The 17644-nt window shown below is 43.0% G+C and overlaps 1 protein-coding gene across 1 annotated transcript; it reads right to left on the bottom strand.

Annotated features, from left to right (window-relative positions):
• Positions 1 to 1149: 1149 nt before the first annotated feature.
• TYMS (thymidylate synthetase) lies at positions 1150 to 17251 on the bottom strand. Its single transcript, XM_007935616.2, has 7 exons — positions 17071 to 17251; positions 12501 to 12574; positions 9112 to 9286; positions 6850 to 6951; positions 5679 to 5854; positions 3714 to 3785; positions 1150 to 1287 (listed from the first exon to the last, which is right to left on the bottom strand). Exons 1-7 carry the CDS (start codon positions 17249 to 17251, stop codon positions 1150 to 1152), a joined length of 918 nt encoding a protein of 305 aa, XP_007933807.1.
• Between the last annotated feature and the right edge of the window lie 393 nt (positions 17252 to 17644).

Here is a 17644-nt window from a genome sequence, read left to right as displayed (position 1 = left end):
GGCAGCTGGTACCCATGACCTAGCTGGGATGGCTAGGGCTGAGCTGACCAGAACCCGACCAAAGAGGAAGATGATTGACACAGCTGGTGTTAAGTTGTTGCAATTTGATGGCTTGTGCTGGGCTGGACTTTGCTTGTTTATGGATCCACATGCCTGAAGTTTCCAAGCAGAACAGAAGACTCTCCAGAGGGAAAGGATCATGCTTGTCTCCTCAGAGTACTGGTTTGATAGGGATGGGCAAATTAGAAATTGGCTATTTAAAATGGGGGGAGATAAAGCGGTTGGAGAAAGGGCTGGAGGGAGGCAGCATGTCTGGCCTGGCAGGAACAGGCCTTGGGTTACTGCTGGTAATCCTGTCTTCCTCTTGCGGGATTAGAGGAGGTCAGGATATGTGGCATCCTTGCCGTTTTTGCACTAGGTCATTATATTCTAATGATAAAATGTGGCTGGAATTAGATGAATCAAAGATCAACATGGCAAAATATAGTTTAGTCAGTATTTCTAAAATATATAATTCAATAAACAGTATCCAAATGAAAACAGCAAATGTTTGTTTAGGGGTATTTATTAGTCAGATGAAATTATTTTAGGCAGGAACTGGGCAGAGAAATGGCAATAAGGGACTAGGAAGAGAAAACGAAAAAACACCAACCACTGACAAATGCAGAACGCAGCTTTATTACAGCAGTATATAAAACAAGTGACTTTAAATGTTCATAACCACACCAGTCATTACGAGTGATGGCGCTATTCAAGCTTACTCAAGTTTGGTGGTGTAGTTTCTGGAATTCTTGAAATTCACTAACCTCCACAAACATGTGGATTGAAATGCATATATACCTATATGTTCAGAGCACGTGAAGTTTTACTCCTCCAACAGTATTCAAAATTGCAGCATTTTCATACCTCCTCAGAGAATTAACCAAGCTCAAGAGATTTTATTACTAAAAGAACCAGCATTGTTATATTTGTCATTGGCAACATGCTTAAAAGGAAGTAGTTTTTAATGAAAAGTAACTGATAGGTAACCAACAGGGTTTTGACCTAGTTCATTTTCGTTTTTCCTTTAGAACAAAAAACTTTTTCACCTGGGCATCCAGTCCAACCTATACAGGGTTACAACATGCTTGAAACAACTCCCAAAGCATTCTAGACAGCCATTTCCATTTTAATAGTCGGATGAGGATTGTATCCTTCAATCTGGAAGTCTTCAGCTTTGAAATCATCAATTGTCTCAACTTTTCGAAGAATGTTGAGCTTGGGGAAAGGTCTTGGTTCTCGCTGGAGCTAAAAACAAAGTAAGACCGAGGACCATTATGATGCCATATTTGTATAAACTGCTTTAATTCTTCACCCTTGTCTCTTCAGAAAACAAGTACACAGTATATTTTATCACCTATTCTTTTGTACAAGTATAAAACTGTAGATACCATGTCCCTGATTAAATAATACTGTTGGAGGGTGACCAGCCCAGTCATGCAGGTGTGAAGTATGTTTTGTGAAATTACATAGCATCAGAAGCCTGATGGTTCCAGAGGTGCAAGTTCTTCCAACCACTGGGAAAATGTATTAGGGACAGGGATAGTCTTTTACTTTTCTATCTGTAACTCACAGTAGATGCTCAGTATGGTAAGAACTAATAATCACTACCGCACTGTCCTTGGCAGAAAAGGGAAGGAAAGATTAGATCTGTTAACAATTAATAGAAAGAGATGCAAACCAGTGGCAATTAGGATGTGGACATAACTCACAATTACACATCAGTCTGTTCAACTCGGACTGGAGCAAATAGCTACAGAGGGAAGTATCTGAGTAAGCCCTAAAGTTACCCTCTGAACAAAAGCAGCCAACTTCCCCAGTAGAAGTAACTTCTGAAATCCAGATCTAATCTAGAAAGGGCCAAAATGTGGTTACGATGGTTGGCCACCATCTGAAAGGCTGGCAGTTTGAGTTCACCAAGAGGTGCCTCAAAAGAAAGGCCTGGAAATCTCCTTCAAAAAAACCAGCCACAGAAAACCCTGTGGAGCGTAGTTCTACTCTGCGGCACACGGGGTTGCCGTCGACTAGAACTGACTCAATGACAACTGGTTTGGTTTTTAATTAAGCACAGACACTCTTGCATTTTATTTTTATTGCCATTTCAAACCATTTGTTGGCTGCTACAACTTACAGGAGGAACTCTAGTGGCACAGTGGGTTAAGGCATTTGGCTGCTAACCAAAAGTTTGGCTGGTTTAAACCCACCAGCTGCTCCATCAAAGATGAGGCAGTCTGCTTCTATAAAGATTCACAGCTTTGGAAACCCTATGGAGCAGTTCTACCCTGCCCTATAGGGTCACTATGGTCAGAATGGACTTGATGGCAGTGGGTTTGCTTTTATATTGGGTACAACTTAAAGATTTGAATAGGCAAATTTTTGAAAGCTCAGCTCTAAATACAGGTATTCCCTCAGTTTTTGAAAGTTCACTTTATGCCACTTTGCTTTTTTGAAAGAACTGCATAGCACCTGTTTTTAGATAACTAAAAGATATCTAAAATGGTTTTTTCTTTTTTTTAAAAAAAAAAAAAAAAAAAGCCAAAATCAAACTAGCATTCAGTGTTTGTCGTATACTCCAAGCAGTAGGAGAGGCATCAGAAAGCTGCTCCCCAAGGAACTACACAGCACCTGTTATTCCTACTTTATATAGGCTGTGTATTTACCATATCATTCCTGGTTTTACTATATGTTAGTGTTGTTTTAAGGAGTTCTGAAGGTGTAATGGGTAAAGCATTTGGCTGCTAACCAGAAGGTCAGTGGTTCAAACCCACCAGCTGCCCCACAAGACAAAGATGGGGCAATCTATGTCCATAAACATTTACAGCCTCGGAAACCCAATGGGAGTTGCTATGAGTCAGAATTGACTCAAGGGCAGTGAGTTTGGTTTGCTTTGAGTGTTGTTCTAGGTTCTACTGTGTTACTTGGTATGATCTGGGAGGTTATTTTTTGGGTCTGGGAATGCTCAAAAATTTCTCCCTTATAAAGTAATGGTAATTGCTTCTTCACTTTATACTGCTTTGGCTTACAAAAGGTTTCCTATAATGCTCTACTTTCAGATTGCAGGGAAACCTGTATTGTGATCAGCATAAAATTAAGGGGAAATACTTACATTTAAAAGGAGTTTTGGTGGCATAGTGCCTAAGGCATTTGACTGCTAACCAGAAGGTTGGCAGTTCAAACCCACCAGCCACTCCACAAAAGAAAGATTGGGCAAACTACTTCTGTAAAGATTGACCACCTTGGAAACCCAAAAGGGGTCACTATGAGTCAGAATTGACTGTATGGTAGTGAGCTTGGTTTCTTTTATTTCTTTTTACATTTAAATTCTCACTCAAGTAAAAATATAAGCTGAAATGCTCCCCCTGGGAAGGTCTCCTGGTCAGAATGTGGCTCTTCCTCTCTTGTGCTACTGCTTTGGGCCTTACACCACCTGTCACAGTTTTACAATATAATTGTTATCTGCCTGTGGTTGCTAAGGCGCATGTCTGCCTCATCCCTACCCATTTGTCCACTACCATTCCCAAAACTGAAGCCCTGAAACCAAGAGCACATCCACCTTTATCTCAGATAAAGACAGATTCTAGCAGAATGCCTGTTTTATAAAGGATGTCCCAAAAATGAACCTTTTATCAAGAGAAGATACCAAACTCAAAAAATGTAACAGATATAATTCTTACCTGAACTTTCAGGGGCTCAATGTGATTCAGGTAAATATGTGCATCTCCCAAAGTATGTACAAAGTCACCTGGCTAAACTCCATGAGAGAAAGCAAAACAGTAAATGTTTTCATTTCAATGCCTTTAAAGTATCATTTAGAATATACTATATGGTACCATTTGATCCAACAATCCCATTAACTAGGCATATATCCTAAAGAAATGAGAGCTAGGACATGAATAGATATATGCACACCAATGTTCATTGCAGCACTATTTACAATAGCAAAGAGATGGAAACAACCTAAGTGCCCATCAGCTGAGGAATGGATAAACAAAACTGTGGTACATACATATAGTGGACTACTATGCAACCCTATAGAATAATGTAGAATCTGTGAAACACCACATAACGTGGATAAACTTGGAGGACATTATGCTGAGTGAAATAATCACAAAATGACAAATACCACTATTGTCCACTATTGTAAAAAGTCAAGGAAAAGTTTATACATGGAAGGAAACTTTGGTGGTTACAAGGGATGGGAGGGGAGGGGAGGAAAAATTCCTAGATAGGTTGAGGGGGGAAAAAATCATATATATAAACCAAAAATTATTAGTGGTTACCAGAGGTAGGAGGGAAGGGGAAAGGGGAAGTTTTTGTTTGGAAGGCATTGAGTTTATGCTAATGGTGGTGGAATATTTTAGAAAAGGATAGCAATAGTGGTGGCACAACACATAAACTGTCATCAGTGTCTTTGATGTGTAAAGCTGCGGAAGTTGTTATGTTGGCAAATGTCTTGTGTTTTCACCACAGTTAAATTTTTTCAAAAAAAAAAAAATAAAAAAAGAATATGCAGATATCCTAAGACTTTTCAAGAATAAACACTGCAGCTTTTGAGAAAAGTTAATTCTAAATTAAGTCTGTTGCTGCTAGTTTATATAGGATACAATGACATGAAAGCTCCACAGAAGGCTACCAAGGGAATCTATTCACTTTAAATTTACCCATACCAATCGCTTACTGTTATTCATGGTAGTTAAAATCTATTAAGTTATCATGAACACTGAGTTAGCAGATACCGAAACACGAACAAGGAGCTCTGGTGGTGTAGTGGTTAAAGCATTCAGCTGGTAACTAAAGGTCAGTGGTTTGAAACCACCAGCCACTCCCCGGGAAAAGTATGGGGCAGTCTGCTTCTGTAAAGACTTATAGTCTTAAAAACCCTGTGGGGAAGTTCTACTCTATCCTATACACATTATGAGTCAGAATCAATTCGATGGCAATTTTTTTTTTTAATGGGAACAATTATTGCTAGGGGAAATAAATAATTAGATTCCTGTGAGCCTTCGGTCACAGCATTTTTCTCAACTGATCAGTACATAACCTTGTTTTATGTAATTCAGCTTAAAGACATTTAATACAGTCAATTCATTAATAGTGAACTCACTGCCAACAGCATTATAACTCATGTCTGAACAAACCTTATCTAACACGTATCTCCTGATAGGGTCCATCACAGCCTTTTTGTGCTCAGGAACACTAGACAGCACTGCAGGCCTATACTTGGGAGTCATTTAAGCAGTAAAATCAACAAAAAGCACAAAAATGTGATAAATGTGGCACTAAGTGGGCCACAAGAAAGGGTGCTAGTACAGAGCGCTGCAACAGGGTGGCAAAGCCTCGCCTTGTCTGACCTCAGCTGAGAACTCGTGCACTGGGCAACTTAAATTGTTCACTGCTCTGCACATGCCCACAAAAGACTACAGAACCACAGGTATTGACTGTGGGATTACAAATGAATTTTAGCAGGGAGGTGAATTTGCAAATATAGCCTCTGCAAGTGATGAAGATGGACGATATCAAATTTTGGAACTAATTACATAATGAATTCTCCGCAATTGGTTTTTCCACATTAAAGAATCTAAGTACATCACACTGGTAATTTTTTTTATTGTTGTTCTGTTTTCCCGAGAGTAGCCCACCTTCAGGCCTGTGATGTGTGCGATCATGTAGGTGAGCAGGGCGTAGCTGGCGATGTTGAAAGGCACCCCCAGGCCCATATCTCCTGACCTCTGGTACAGCTGGCAGGACAGCTCACCGTTCACCACATAGAACTGGCAAAGGGCATGGCAGGGAGGCAGTGCCATCTGAGGAAGGTCTGCAGAACCAGCACAAACAAAAATGCAGAGGGGTGAGGGTTTTAAAGGACATCACAAGCGGGCAAAAGCAAACAGGAGAGCAGTAACTAAAGGTGGAGAGCAGTAACTCGTGGTGGAGAGCATGAAAGAAGCACGAGGCCGCAGCAACCCCCACGAACCACACCTGCCCCCTCATGTCAAGAGACTACCGAGAGCCCAGTGGTAGCACACAGCTGCTGGAAACCTGTCTATAAACTGAGACTTCTAGATGTCTACCTGTTGTTAGTTTAGCTCGTCCTTCCAAGTAGAAATTATTTGGGCTACCTTCACAGCACTGAACTACAAATATAGGAAGAACTAATTAATTTGGCGTCGTAGGCAAAATAAGATTGGCATACAAAATAAAGGATATTACCTGTGAGTACAGTGCTCCATCAAAAAACCATCTATACGATAGCACCAAAAGGTCAACGATTACACTAAAGCAAAGATGAAACGATAAGGGGCAGGGAAACTAAAGCTCTGGAAACAGAACCACCAGAACACAATTGAAGAGAATGCTGACACACTGAAAAATGTAGCTACTACCATCACACAATCTGTGTAGAAACTGTGAAATGGGAACCCACTTTGCTGTGTAAACTTTAATCAAAAACACAATAAAGTGTTACTAAAAAAAAAAAGTTAGCAATTGTGAGGTGGAGGTAATTTGAAATATAACCTGCCACAATTTAAAATGTTAAAAATCTTATGTGTATTTTTACAGGCAATAAGAACGCTTTTTGGAGTAAGAATGAGTATAAATATACAGATTAAGGTCATATGGGTCCAGCCCATCATTTGAAGGTGAAAACGGGCCAGGTCTGATTTGCCCAAAATCATACAGCCAACAGTGTGTCCGGAGGCAGAGCCCAGCAGTTCCATCTTTGCTGTGTGCCTTCTTACAGCACCGTCTTTCTTCCTTCCTCCTAATAGCACGGTTAGTGCGAAAAAGGATGACTGGGCTGCTTTCTACCTTTTGGATTCCAAGCACACATGATGATTCTTCTGTCATCAGGGTTGGTTTTGATTGTGTCAATAACCTTTTGCAGCTGGTCTACTCCTTGACCTGAGTAATCTGTAAAATTATCAGAGAGAACACAAACATTAACCACAGCATCTCAAGAGACAGACTTTAGAGGTCATCTATTATAGCCCCATGACCCATGGTCACAAGTTATCCCACGCACTGTATACATTTCTGAGATCTCGTTGGATGATGCTGAGTTCAAGACCTTGTCTAAGCAGCTTGGGTCTGTCCTCTGGAGCCATACCAAAGTGTACTTTCTTTTCTATACAGTCCTTTAAATACCTGGTCTGTTCGAGAGTCACTTCCTCCACACTGCCTCCCCATATTGCTGACCTTCTTCAACCTGAACAATCCTAGTTTCTGTAAGTGCTCCCCATAGGACTTAGCCTCTATACCCATCAACCACTGTCACACTTTACTGATGCAATCTACTTTATCTATGTCCCACAGAAATTACAGGATCTGAAATAGAAAATACCATTCTACACTTTCCAATTGAGTACTGTATATTCCTTCCTGTGACCTAGGTACTACCATTCCAACACTTAACGCCTAAAATTACAACTTAGCAGCTCAACACTCTTGGCTTATAAATATCAGGAAACCTGTGTAATGATTATACCATCCTAAACTTCTTCCCATTTCTGATCTCTTGCCTTCCTTCTGAAATGGAACTAGACCCTTGAGAAGTGATTTTGCTAACAAAAGTGCAGAACTTTGCATTTTGCTCAGGTTAAAGTTCGACTCATTTGTGTCAGACTCTGTTCTAGTCCAGTAGTTCTTAACCTGTTTAAAGTCCTCTCATGATCACAGTTCCAAAAAAGGTAGTATCAGAGATTAAAAAAAAGAATAAGATCAACTTGATGAACTGTGGTGGTAGTTACATGAATTTACATTATGATAAATGATTACATGTAAAACTGGTGAAATCTGGTAAGGTTTCTGGATTGCACCAATGATAATTTATGCAAAATGTTATATAAGATGAAAACTGGGTAAAGGGTATAGGGGACCTCTCTGTATATCTCTTTTTTGGGGGGAGCAACTTTCCATAAATGTGTAATTATTTCAATATTAAAAATTGAAAATAAAAAAAAATTGCCTCACTAAGACCCAACAGCTCTACATTCATACAACTCTAAACTAAGAACATAATTTTATTACAGCCTCTTGAGCAACAAGGTATACTGAATACTAGCAGGGTTTGGGGCACCAACAAGCCAAGGCAGTGGCCTCACTCACATCCTGAGAAGGGATATACGCAGACGGCTGCATACTAACAACCTACAGGCCATTTACCCGTGGAAATGGTTTGGCCCATACCATTTTTCAACTTCCTGGAATTGCCAACATTTGAAGAAAAAAAAAATTTTACAAGTGTATGTAAAATGCAGATTTTAGGCTTTTATTAAAGAATTCAAACAACACTCTGCTCAAATTCCTCGAGCTCGCTGGAGGCAAGAGTTTACTATCTCTTTTAGCTGGGTCTCATGCTTGGTTGGACAATCTACTTCCATAGTGATACCACCTTGGAAACCCAAGGAGGGGTCACTGAGTTGGGTCCGACTTGAAGGCACATAACAACAACATACGCGCCAGTTCACTCGTCCCTACCCAGCTAGTAAATTATTACTTCTTGTCTCTTTCCTCCCATGCAGTAAGGCAGGCATTTGGTCTTGCAACCCCTGCCCTAAGGAGATAGGAAGGGGCAGGGCTCTATGACACTCAAAAAGTGGTATCGCCAACAGTGACAGAGGAAGGAGGATGTCAGGAGTGAAATGCTTCATTCTTCCTCTACCCTAAGGGGTAGAGGGGGGTGGCGGCCAGGGAACACTGCCATCCCAGATGGCAGTGTGACCTCGAGTGTGCTGGGTGGGTCAGTTTGAAAGGGGAGATCAAAGCAACCACATGGAATCTTCACATTCCTTCTCGCGAACCTACCAACACGTAACTCTGCCAATGAAGAAAGCTATCTGAAATGCCATGCACCCAGAAGTGCTCAAGAAAAGTTAGCCACCAAGAGCGTGGTCCAACCTTCATGGGGCTGAGTTGTGGCTCCTCCACGGCCTTCCACAATGTCCGAATTACACATCAACTGTTCAGAACTGAGTTATTACTAACCTCCAGGCTTTACTGATTTGAAGCAACAGCACAAACTCATGCTATGAAGGGTAGGCAGGGAAATCTGAGGCATCCCCATCTCCTCACCTGAATTAATATCTTTATATTCTGCCCCAAAATGCCTCCACTGAAAGCCATAAACTGGGCCTAAATCTCCTACTTCTCGGGTGGAGAATCCCAGGCTGTCCAAAAAGTCTCGGGACCCATTGGCATCCCAGATCTTCACTCCCTTGGAAGACAATTCTTTAGCATTGGTGGATCCCTGGAAGAGATGGGGAGAGGACAGTAGGCATTCGAGTGAGTTCTGAGACACCTGTGTCAATCCCCGTAAGAGCCTTCCTCCAAGTGGCCACTGGCCTGTACTCGATAGCTGAGCAAGGCGTATGGCATCTTCCACCTCTTTAAGCTGGCTTGTCTCAGCCCAAACTCCTTGAGGACCTACACGATAGTGTGACCCTTGCTTTGCAACCACCCCTCCAATCTTCTTTCCTATTCCCCTCAACTAAATTTTCTAGACTAAGCACCTCCAAATGCTTTAATTATTCCCCCCGCCCTCAGCTGACAGTTCTGAATGTGTTTTGTCTCTTAAGTAGGACACCCCAAAATGAATTTAAGAACTCAGGTACAATTTGTCCAGTGTAACTCATACCTCGTATACAGGAAATTTCTTCTCCTTATTCTAGTCAATACTAGCTCTTCTGGCAAATATATCAATCCATTTGTATCTTACGTATGCCACTATAAAGTTATGTTTACCCCCAACCAACGCTTACATAGTTAGGTATTTTTGTTGTTTTTGCCAAGTACAAAGCCTTGTTTATTTCTCTCATATTTCATCCCATTAGACCATTTTATCCCAACCTGCTTGATTGTGCATCCTCTAACCAGCAGCCAGGTCAAGGACAGACCTCAGCATAATGTGCTATAAAGGTCACGAGTAAGGCTTTGGCACCACATACACTTGGGCTCAGTGCCAGGCCCTTCTACCTACCTTCCCCTGACAGCTCCCTACCCCTCTAGCATCACTATTCTCATCTATAAAAGAGTACTTTAGTAGTATTTACCACCTATGATTAGTGGGAGGATTAGATATAAGTAAAACACTTGGTGCTCAGTAAACATTAGTGATTCTTAGAGCTAGTCCTTTGGCCAGTTAACACTCAATTGTCCTTCTACATAGCTCCTATTTCTCCATCTTGTCCACAGGTCTCTTGCTCTAGTGCTGAATACTCCTGTTATATCTAGTCACCAATGGAATAGCCCTATCAGAGGTGAGTATGAGAGGCTCCCGGTGAGGACTTTTTAGAATCCTGAACTCAAGCTTTAAGTTAAAACAGGGTAAGGCATATTATTTCTGAGCATCTCATTTCATCCCTTTCTGTTAAGCTTGTCCCAATTTTTCTACTTCCATCAAATCACTGCATAGTCTTTCAATTACTTCCAAAGTCTCCCATCCCATCTCATCCATTCAGACTGGGCTCTCACTAGTGTTTAAGAATATCCTCTTCTTAGACATCCGACAATGTCTAATGTGAAAATAGAAGCTGTCACTTGAGACTGGCCAACAGAGAACAAACTAGTCCAAGAATACACAAGGAAGACTGGACCAGAGCCAGTCTAAACCCTTCGCAAAACACGGTAAGGGGTGTTCAGTCCTGGTTTGGTCCAAGACCATGAAAGCCACACCAACATCTCTTCAGGAGTGAAATGTGAGAAGTCCTCTAACTTCCTGAGGAGGGAGGAAGGGTAATCACTGTCAGCTGAAGGTGATTTCTATGAGATGGAGCTTACACATACCTCCACTCTCCAACATTTTTACTGATTCTGCCGTCCTCCCCAAGGCACTCTGCTTCTCTGCTGGGTTTGGTAATTTGTTGCAATGGCTACACAGAACTGGCAGACCACACTTAAAATTATGTGGTTTATTAGGGAAGTAATGGGCTACAATTCAGGATTAGAATCAACCTAACAGTAACAGGAACAAATATGGGACAGAATCAATTCGTCAATCAGGACAGAGTCCAATCAAGACTGCTCAACTCCTTCTTGACCGTGCTTGCTGCACGCTGTGCTTCTTAGACAGGCTGGCTACACTCTTAGCCTGGCCTCTGGCCTGCTCAGCAAGTGCTGTAGCTCCTCAGCTCCACTGATAAGTACCCGGAGGCATCCCATGCCACCAGCAAGCCTCTAAGACTCCCGCCAGAAGGAGCTTAACTCTCTCACCCCATGGGCCAGCAAGCCCACCATAGCTGCCCACCTCATTCCATGGGCTGGGAAGCCCACTGCAGCCAGCCCATGCTGGTTTCTTGGTTCCCACCATCTTGCATCACTCATACTGCTAACATGTTATCTCTCACCTGCTTGCACTGTTTCCAACACTATAGCTCTGTCTACTGGGTCTAAGTTTTCAGTGCAAGGTCCAAGGGTCAATAGAACATACTTCACTCCCAGTTCTTCTTGAGGGTAGTGAGGACCCACTCAACCTCTGTAGAATTACTGCTTTTATAAATCTACTCTTCCCACCAAGACCATCAACTGACCAATCCCTCCAAAGGTTTTTACTGTCCAATCTCTTTGCAAAATTGTGGCCTAGCAAATCATTTTGGCCAAACTACAAACCCAGGGCCAGAAAGGTCATATATAAAGTGAGTGAAACCCATTGTATTGCAAAGAGGGATCTCAGCTTCTATCTCCTTCAGCATCCCTCCCAGCAATACCGCCCAGAGCATCCCTGGTTCTAGATCAGAACGCAAGCAGAGAGAGAAGCTAGGGGAGCTCAGGGTTTCACTGCTGCCCACCATTAAGAATTCCAGCCCCAGTCAAAGGTACCTCTTTGGAAGAAGTATGTCTTGTTACTGAAGCCCCTCTAATTTATTATAAACATAAAGACACAGCTGGTATCTATAATCATTGCTCAATATATACTGAATGCCTCTTATGTGGCAGGCTGTATTCTAAGCCCTGGGAATACAACAATGAACAAGAGAAAAAAGTTTCTGCTCTTATGGACCTTACTGTACATTTTACTTCTTTATTACCTTCTTTCCCTCACTAGAAAGAAGGCAGACATTATAGATTAGATGATGATAAAGGCTATGGAGGGGTAGAAGAGAGTAGTAGGGCAGAATTAGAGGGAGGTCAGAGAAGGCTGGAAGAAGGTGAGGGAAAGTTACACGTAGCAGAAGGTTCCAGGGAGAGGGAACGGCACATGCTGGAAGCCCGAGGTGGAAATGTTTCAGTATGCTCAAAGATCAGCAAGGAGCCACTGTGGGCAGGGCAGAACAAGTGGGAGAGCTGCAGCTGAGCCCAGATAACAGGGGCCTCACAAGTCTCCAAAAGGTCCTTGGCTCTTACTAATGAAATCGGAGCCATTAATGGTTTGAGGCCAGGGAAAGATATGATTTGACTTGTAAAAGGTTCTCACTACCAGCTGTGCTGAGAATGGACTTCTATTTCCAACAGTAGCAAATTCTTACCTTGATAAACCACAGCAACTCCTCCAAAACGCCCTTCCAGAACACACGCTTGGTTGTCAGCAGAGGAAATGTATCTGAAAAACAATTTGCCATATAATGTGAAGATGGGAAACAGGACACATCCTCCAGCTTTCTCTGTGAAAGAAAACTACAAACCAGAAATAAGGCCTGGAATGACCACAGGAACATCTAAAAGATGGTAATTTCCACAGAGGGTGTCATTAGTCAGGGCTGGGGTCAGATTCCTGAGCTGCAGGGGCACAACTAAACCTAGACAGCCCTGTGGACTCCTCCATCACTGGGCTTAGGAATCCCACATAATGAAAAGGGGGGATATGAGGGCAGAGAGAGCCATGTGGAAAAAAGCAGTAGAAAGAGCTCCAAGGTTTGGTAGTCTGAGAGAGCCTGGTGGAACCCCGGAGACTATGGTCCCTAGCTACCCTTCAGGTCTGGGATTGAACCCACTCCTGTGGCTTCCAGCCAAACAAAAGACAGGCATATGACCTGAACATTTACATTAGATAGATACACTCCTTGGAGATATCAATCATGGGAGAATAGAAGGGCTGTGTATGCACATGGAGACAGTTCGGGGGGCAGGAGTACATGGGAGGGAAGGACACAGGGAAGAGGTGGCTATGGGGAGGAAGTGGGAGTTGTTGCATTGTAAGAGATTACAGTTAATGTCATGAGACAAAGTGTATGTGAACCGTTGTATAGAAGATGCATTTGCTCTGTAAACTTTCACCCAAATCACAATAAAATTGGGAGAGGAAAAAAAAGCTCCTATCAACCACCTAGTTAGCATGGACCCTGTGGAAGAGGACAGTACAAAATGCGTTCCAGGACAAAGTGGAAGGTTCTCAGCACTAATTCCATGTTTATCCTGCCGGAGAAAACTTGCACAGGACCAAGGGAAAGTAGATAGTATCACAATGGCCAAAAACAAAGAATAACTTTCAAATATTTGGTAAAGCAAATTGGACCACTTGTCTGGTCTTTGGTCACTGGTGTTCAACGTGTCAAATCTATTCTTCAGATGGTTTCTAAATTCAGGTGGGATATAATCAAGGTTGTATTTTGGCTCTTGTGGACTTGTTTAAATTTTCTTCAATTTGAACTTGAACTTGCACATGAGCAACTGACAGTCTGTTTCATAGTTGGCCCCTGTCCTTGCACTGACTGATGATACTGAGCTTCTCTATCATCTCTTTTCACAGATGTAGCTGATTTAATTTCTGTGTATTCCCTCTGTGGTAGTCCACATGTATAGTCAGCAATTATGTTGTTGAAAAAAGGTATTTCCAATGAATAGGTTGTTAGTCATACAAAATTCCATCATGTGATCTCCGGTGTCATTTCTATCACCATGGCCAACTACCGATCCTACCTTATTTCCAACTTTTGCATTCCAATTGGTAGTAATTTTCAGGGCATCTCGATTGCATGTTTGATCTATTTCAGACTATAGAAGTTGGTAAACATCTTCAATGTCCCCATCTTTGGCTTTAGTGGTTGGTATGTAAATTTTAAAAGGTTGCAGCAGTCCACAGACAGGGAACTGCCCGAAATACAAGCTGAAGAGGAAGTGGAATGAGGGTTATCACTGCTGTTGTTAGATGGATTTTGGTTGAAAGCAGAGAAAATAAAAAAGATATTTAGTTGTGCTTCACTGACTATGCAAAGGTCTTCATCCATGTGATCCTAACCAATTATGGATAACACTGCAAAGAATGGGAATTCCAGAACACTTAATTGTGCTCATGAGGAATCTGTACATGGATCAAGAGAGAGTCAACCAAATAGAACAAGGAGATATTTCATGGTTTAAAATCAGAAAAGGTATGCATCAGGGTTGTATCCTTTCATCATACTTACTTGATTTGTATGCTGAACAAATAATCTGAGAACCTGGACTATATGAAAAACTTAGCATCAGGATTAGAGCAAGACTCATTAACAACATGTGATACGCAGATAATACAACCTTGTTTGTTGAAAGCGTAGAGGACTTGAAGCACTTACTGATGAAGGTCAAAGACTTCAGTACAGATTACACCTCAACAAAGAGAAAACAAAAATCCTTACAACCAGACCAATAAGGAATATTATTATAACGGAGAAAAGACTGAAGTTGTCAAAGATTTTATTGTACTTGGATCCAGAATCAATGTCCACAGAAGCAGCTGTTAGGAAATCGAACAACATATTGCATTGGACAAATCTGCTGTAAAACACCTTGTTTTACACTTTAAAAGTATAAAAGAGCAAAGTTGTCACTTTGAAGACTAGGGTACACCTGACTCAAGCAATGGTATTTTCAGTTGCCTCAAATACTGAATATACCACGTACTGCCAGAACAAACAAATCGGTCTTAAAAGTACAGCTGGAATGCTCCTTAAAACAAGGATGGTGAGACTTTGTCTCTTGCACTTTGGTCATGTTTTATCAGGAGGGATCAGTCCCTGAAGAAGGACATCATGGCCTGGTAAAGTAGAGGGTCAACAAAAAAGAGACAGACCCTCAATGAGATGTACTGACACACAGGCTGCAACAATGGGCTCAAAGAGCAACGACTGTGAGGATGCCACAGGACCAGGCAGTGGGCCTGGGGTCACTGTGAGTAGGAACTGACTTGATGGCATCTGGCAACAATAAATTAAACCAGTTGGCATCAAGCCAATTCTAACTTATGCGGCAACTCCACGTGTGTCAGAGTAGAATTGCACTTCATAGGGTTTTTAACAGCTGTGATCTGTCAGAAGCAGCTTGCAGGCTGTTCTTTTGAGGACCCTCTAAGTAGTCTTGAACTGCCAACCTTTCAGTTAGTAGCTAAATGAACTGTTTGCACCACCAAAGGACTCCAAAGCAAATTAATCTCTATTTTTAATGTACCAAAAATAGTTAAATACTGTATATGCAGAATCCTATTTAAGCCTACAGACAACTGTGAGGTACTGTATTTTACAGGCACCACGGGCAACCAAGAATGTTGTAACATCTAGAAATGTGCAATGGGAGGCATCAAGTGATAATGGAAATAAAAACCTAACAGTTTATCTCTAACTACAGTACATATTCCACCTGCATTATCAGTTGTACAGCTGACATTCATGTAGCAGGGATATATTTTCCAAGCACTTACTTTTATCAGTATTGCCATGAAGTACGGTATCCTCCATTCTGAACATGAGGAGAAGCTGGACACCAACAAGGTTAAGTAAGCTGCCCACCATCCTGGCAGTCTAAACAGAGGGGCTGGACTAAAAGACCCCTCTCCTTGGGTCTCCAAGGAGGTATCTCTACAGAAGTAGGTTGCCCAACCTGCCTTCCCAGGAGTGGCTGGTGGGTTTGAACCGCCAGCCTTCTGGTTAGCAGTCAAATGCCTTGGGCACACCACCAGAGCTCCTTTTTTTTTTTGGGGGGGGGGGGGGGGGGGGGTGGCTCTCTAGAGGCCACACTTGGAACTGCAAGAAGGTCATCTCGGAGCTCAAGCCGAACTCCCTGGACTGTCCCAGGCCCATCAGTCACAGCTGCCCGGTATTTTTCAGTCTCTAGAATGAGTGTACGGAGTCCCTGGGTAGTGCAAACCATTAAACGCTACCAACCAGAGGCACCTTGGAAGGAAGGCCTGGGAATCCCCTTCAAAGGACTTCCCAAACCCTATGGAGATCTGATGTTACACTATAGAAATATGATGTCACCTCTTTTGTTAAAAACCTTTGAGGAGATTGCTCTCCCCATGAAACAGACACTCAGTCCAGGTCAAAGAGGTGGGAGAGGCATATCTATTGTCTCATGTCCTGTGTCCCTCCCTCGCCCGTTCCTTTTGTCGGCTGAAACCCTGATCCTAAGTGTTCTGAGCTGTGTAACCACATTGGGCAAATCTTTTAACTACTCCGAGACACCTCTTCCCAGGAGCCATCTGTTTCAAAGGAATAGAACGGACGAATAAAATCTCTCGGACTCTTAGGATGTTTATTTTAAGGAAACTGGTTTTTGGAAACTGGACGGGAAACTGTCAGGAACTAGAAATCCCTGGCCCCACAAGCGTCAGCCGCCCGGTCGGTCCTCTCTGATCTTCCGCCGTCGCCCCGCCTACTTAAACTCGCGACAGTTTTTAGACTTTGGCAGTTGGCGAGGGAAATAGAAGGCAAGGAAGGGGAGGAGCAAAAACCTGCGCCTTTAGTTAGTCCCTGGACAAGCCCGCGCAGGTGCTTCCCGCTCTCTTACATTGGGGCGAACACTAGATCACGCATCTTGTAGGGAGCCAGCATAACGGGGTGATTAAAAGCACCGGACTTGAAGGCCCTGGTTTTACCTCCCAGCTCTGACACTCCCATCTGAGTGACCCTATGTAAATCATGCATCAAATGCGACCCTCAGTTTTGGCATCTACAAAATGGGGTTAAGGATGCTTTCCCAGAGTTTCGGTTAGACCTAAACGCAGGAAAACGTTCACCACAACGCCCGCATATCCTGCGCGCGTTAACGCACAGCATCTCGGAGCCTAAACTGGAAGGCGCCCTCCTGAGCCCACCCCACCGAGGCGCTCACGGGTGCAATTACCTCTCAGGCTGTAGCGCGCCTGCATACCAAACACCGACAGGGTGCCGGTGCCGGTGCGGTCCTCCTTCCTGACGCCGCAGCGGAGGATGTGTTCGATCTGGCCCAGGTACTGCAGCTCGCCGTGGGGCTGCGACGCAGCAGTCAGCGGCTGCAGTAGTGGCTCGGAGCCGGCGGCGGGCATGTTGCAGAGTACGCAGTGCGCGGGACAGCGAGCGCGGGCGGGAAGACTCCAGTCTCTTTTCCCGCCAGCAGGCAGTTCAAACTACTCCGCCTCTTCCTGCTTGGTGGCGCCGGATCTACCCGACCCCCGACCCTGGCTCCCGGAACATGCGCAGTTCTTCAGACTTGAGTTACAAGTTAACTGACAACCGTTGGCCTGGAAAGAAATTCTAAAGTTTGTCTCGCGGTGCACTGGCAGAAAAAGGACTCTGTGGTTGGAAAAATTGGGGATTCTCTAGCAAGGTAGCCTGGAACAATCCCTATATGTTCGCGAAATCTTAAAAGCAAACATAGCCCTGTTATTTGAAATCTATTTCCTGCAACTAGGTGACCATGTTGTTGTTGTTATGTGCCG

The sequence above is a fragment of the Orycteropus afer genome, unplaced genomic scaffold (genome assembly GCF_000298275.1).
Source record: "Orycteropus afer afer isolate SDZICR_OR568_19922 unplaced genomic scaffold, OryAfe1.0 scaffold00030, whole genome shotgun sequence".
Classification (NCBI taxonomy): domain Eukaryota; kingdom Metazoa; phylum Chordata; class Mammalia; order Tubulidentata; family Orycteropodidae; genus Orycteropus; species Orycteropus afer.
The sequence above is the reverse complement of the archived record's forward strand: the minus strand, read 5'-3'. Positions and strand labels throughout refer to the sequence as shown.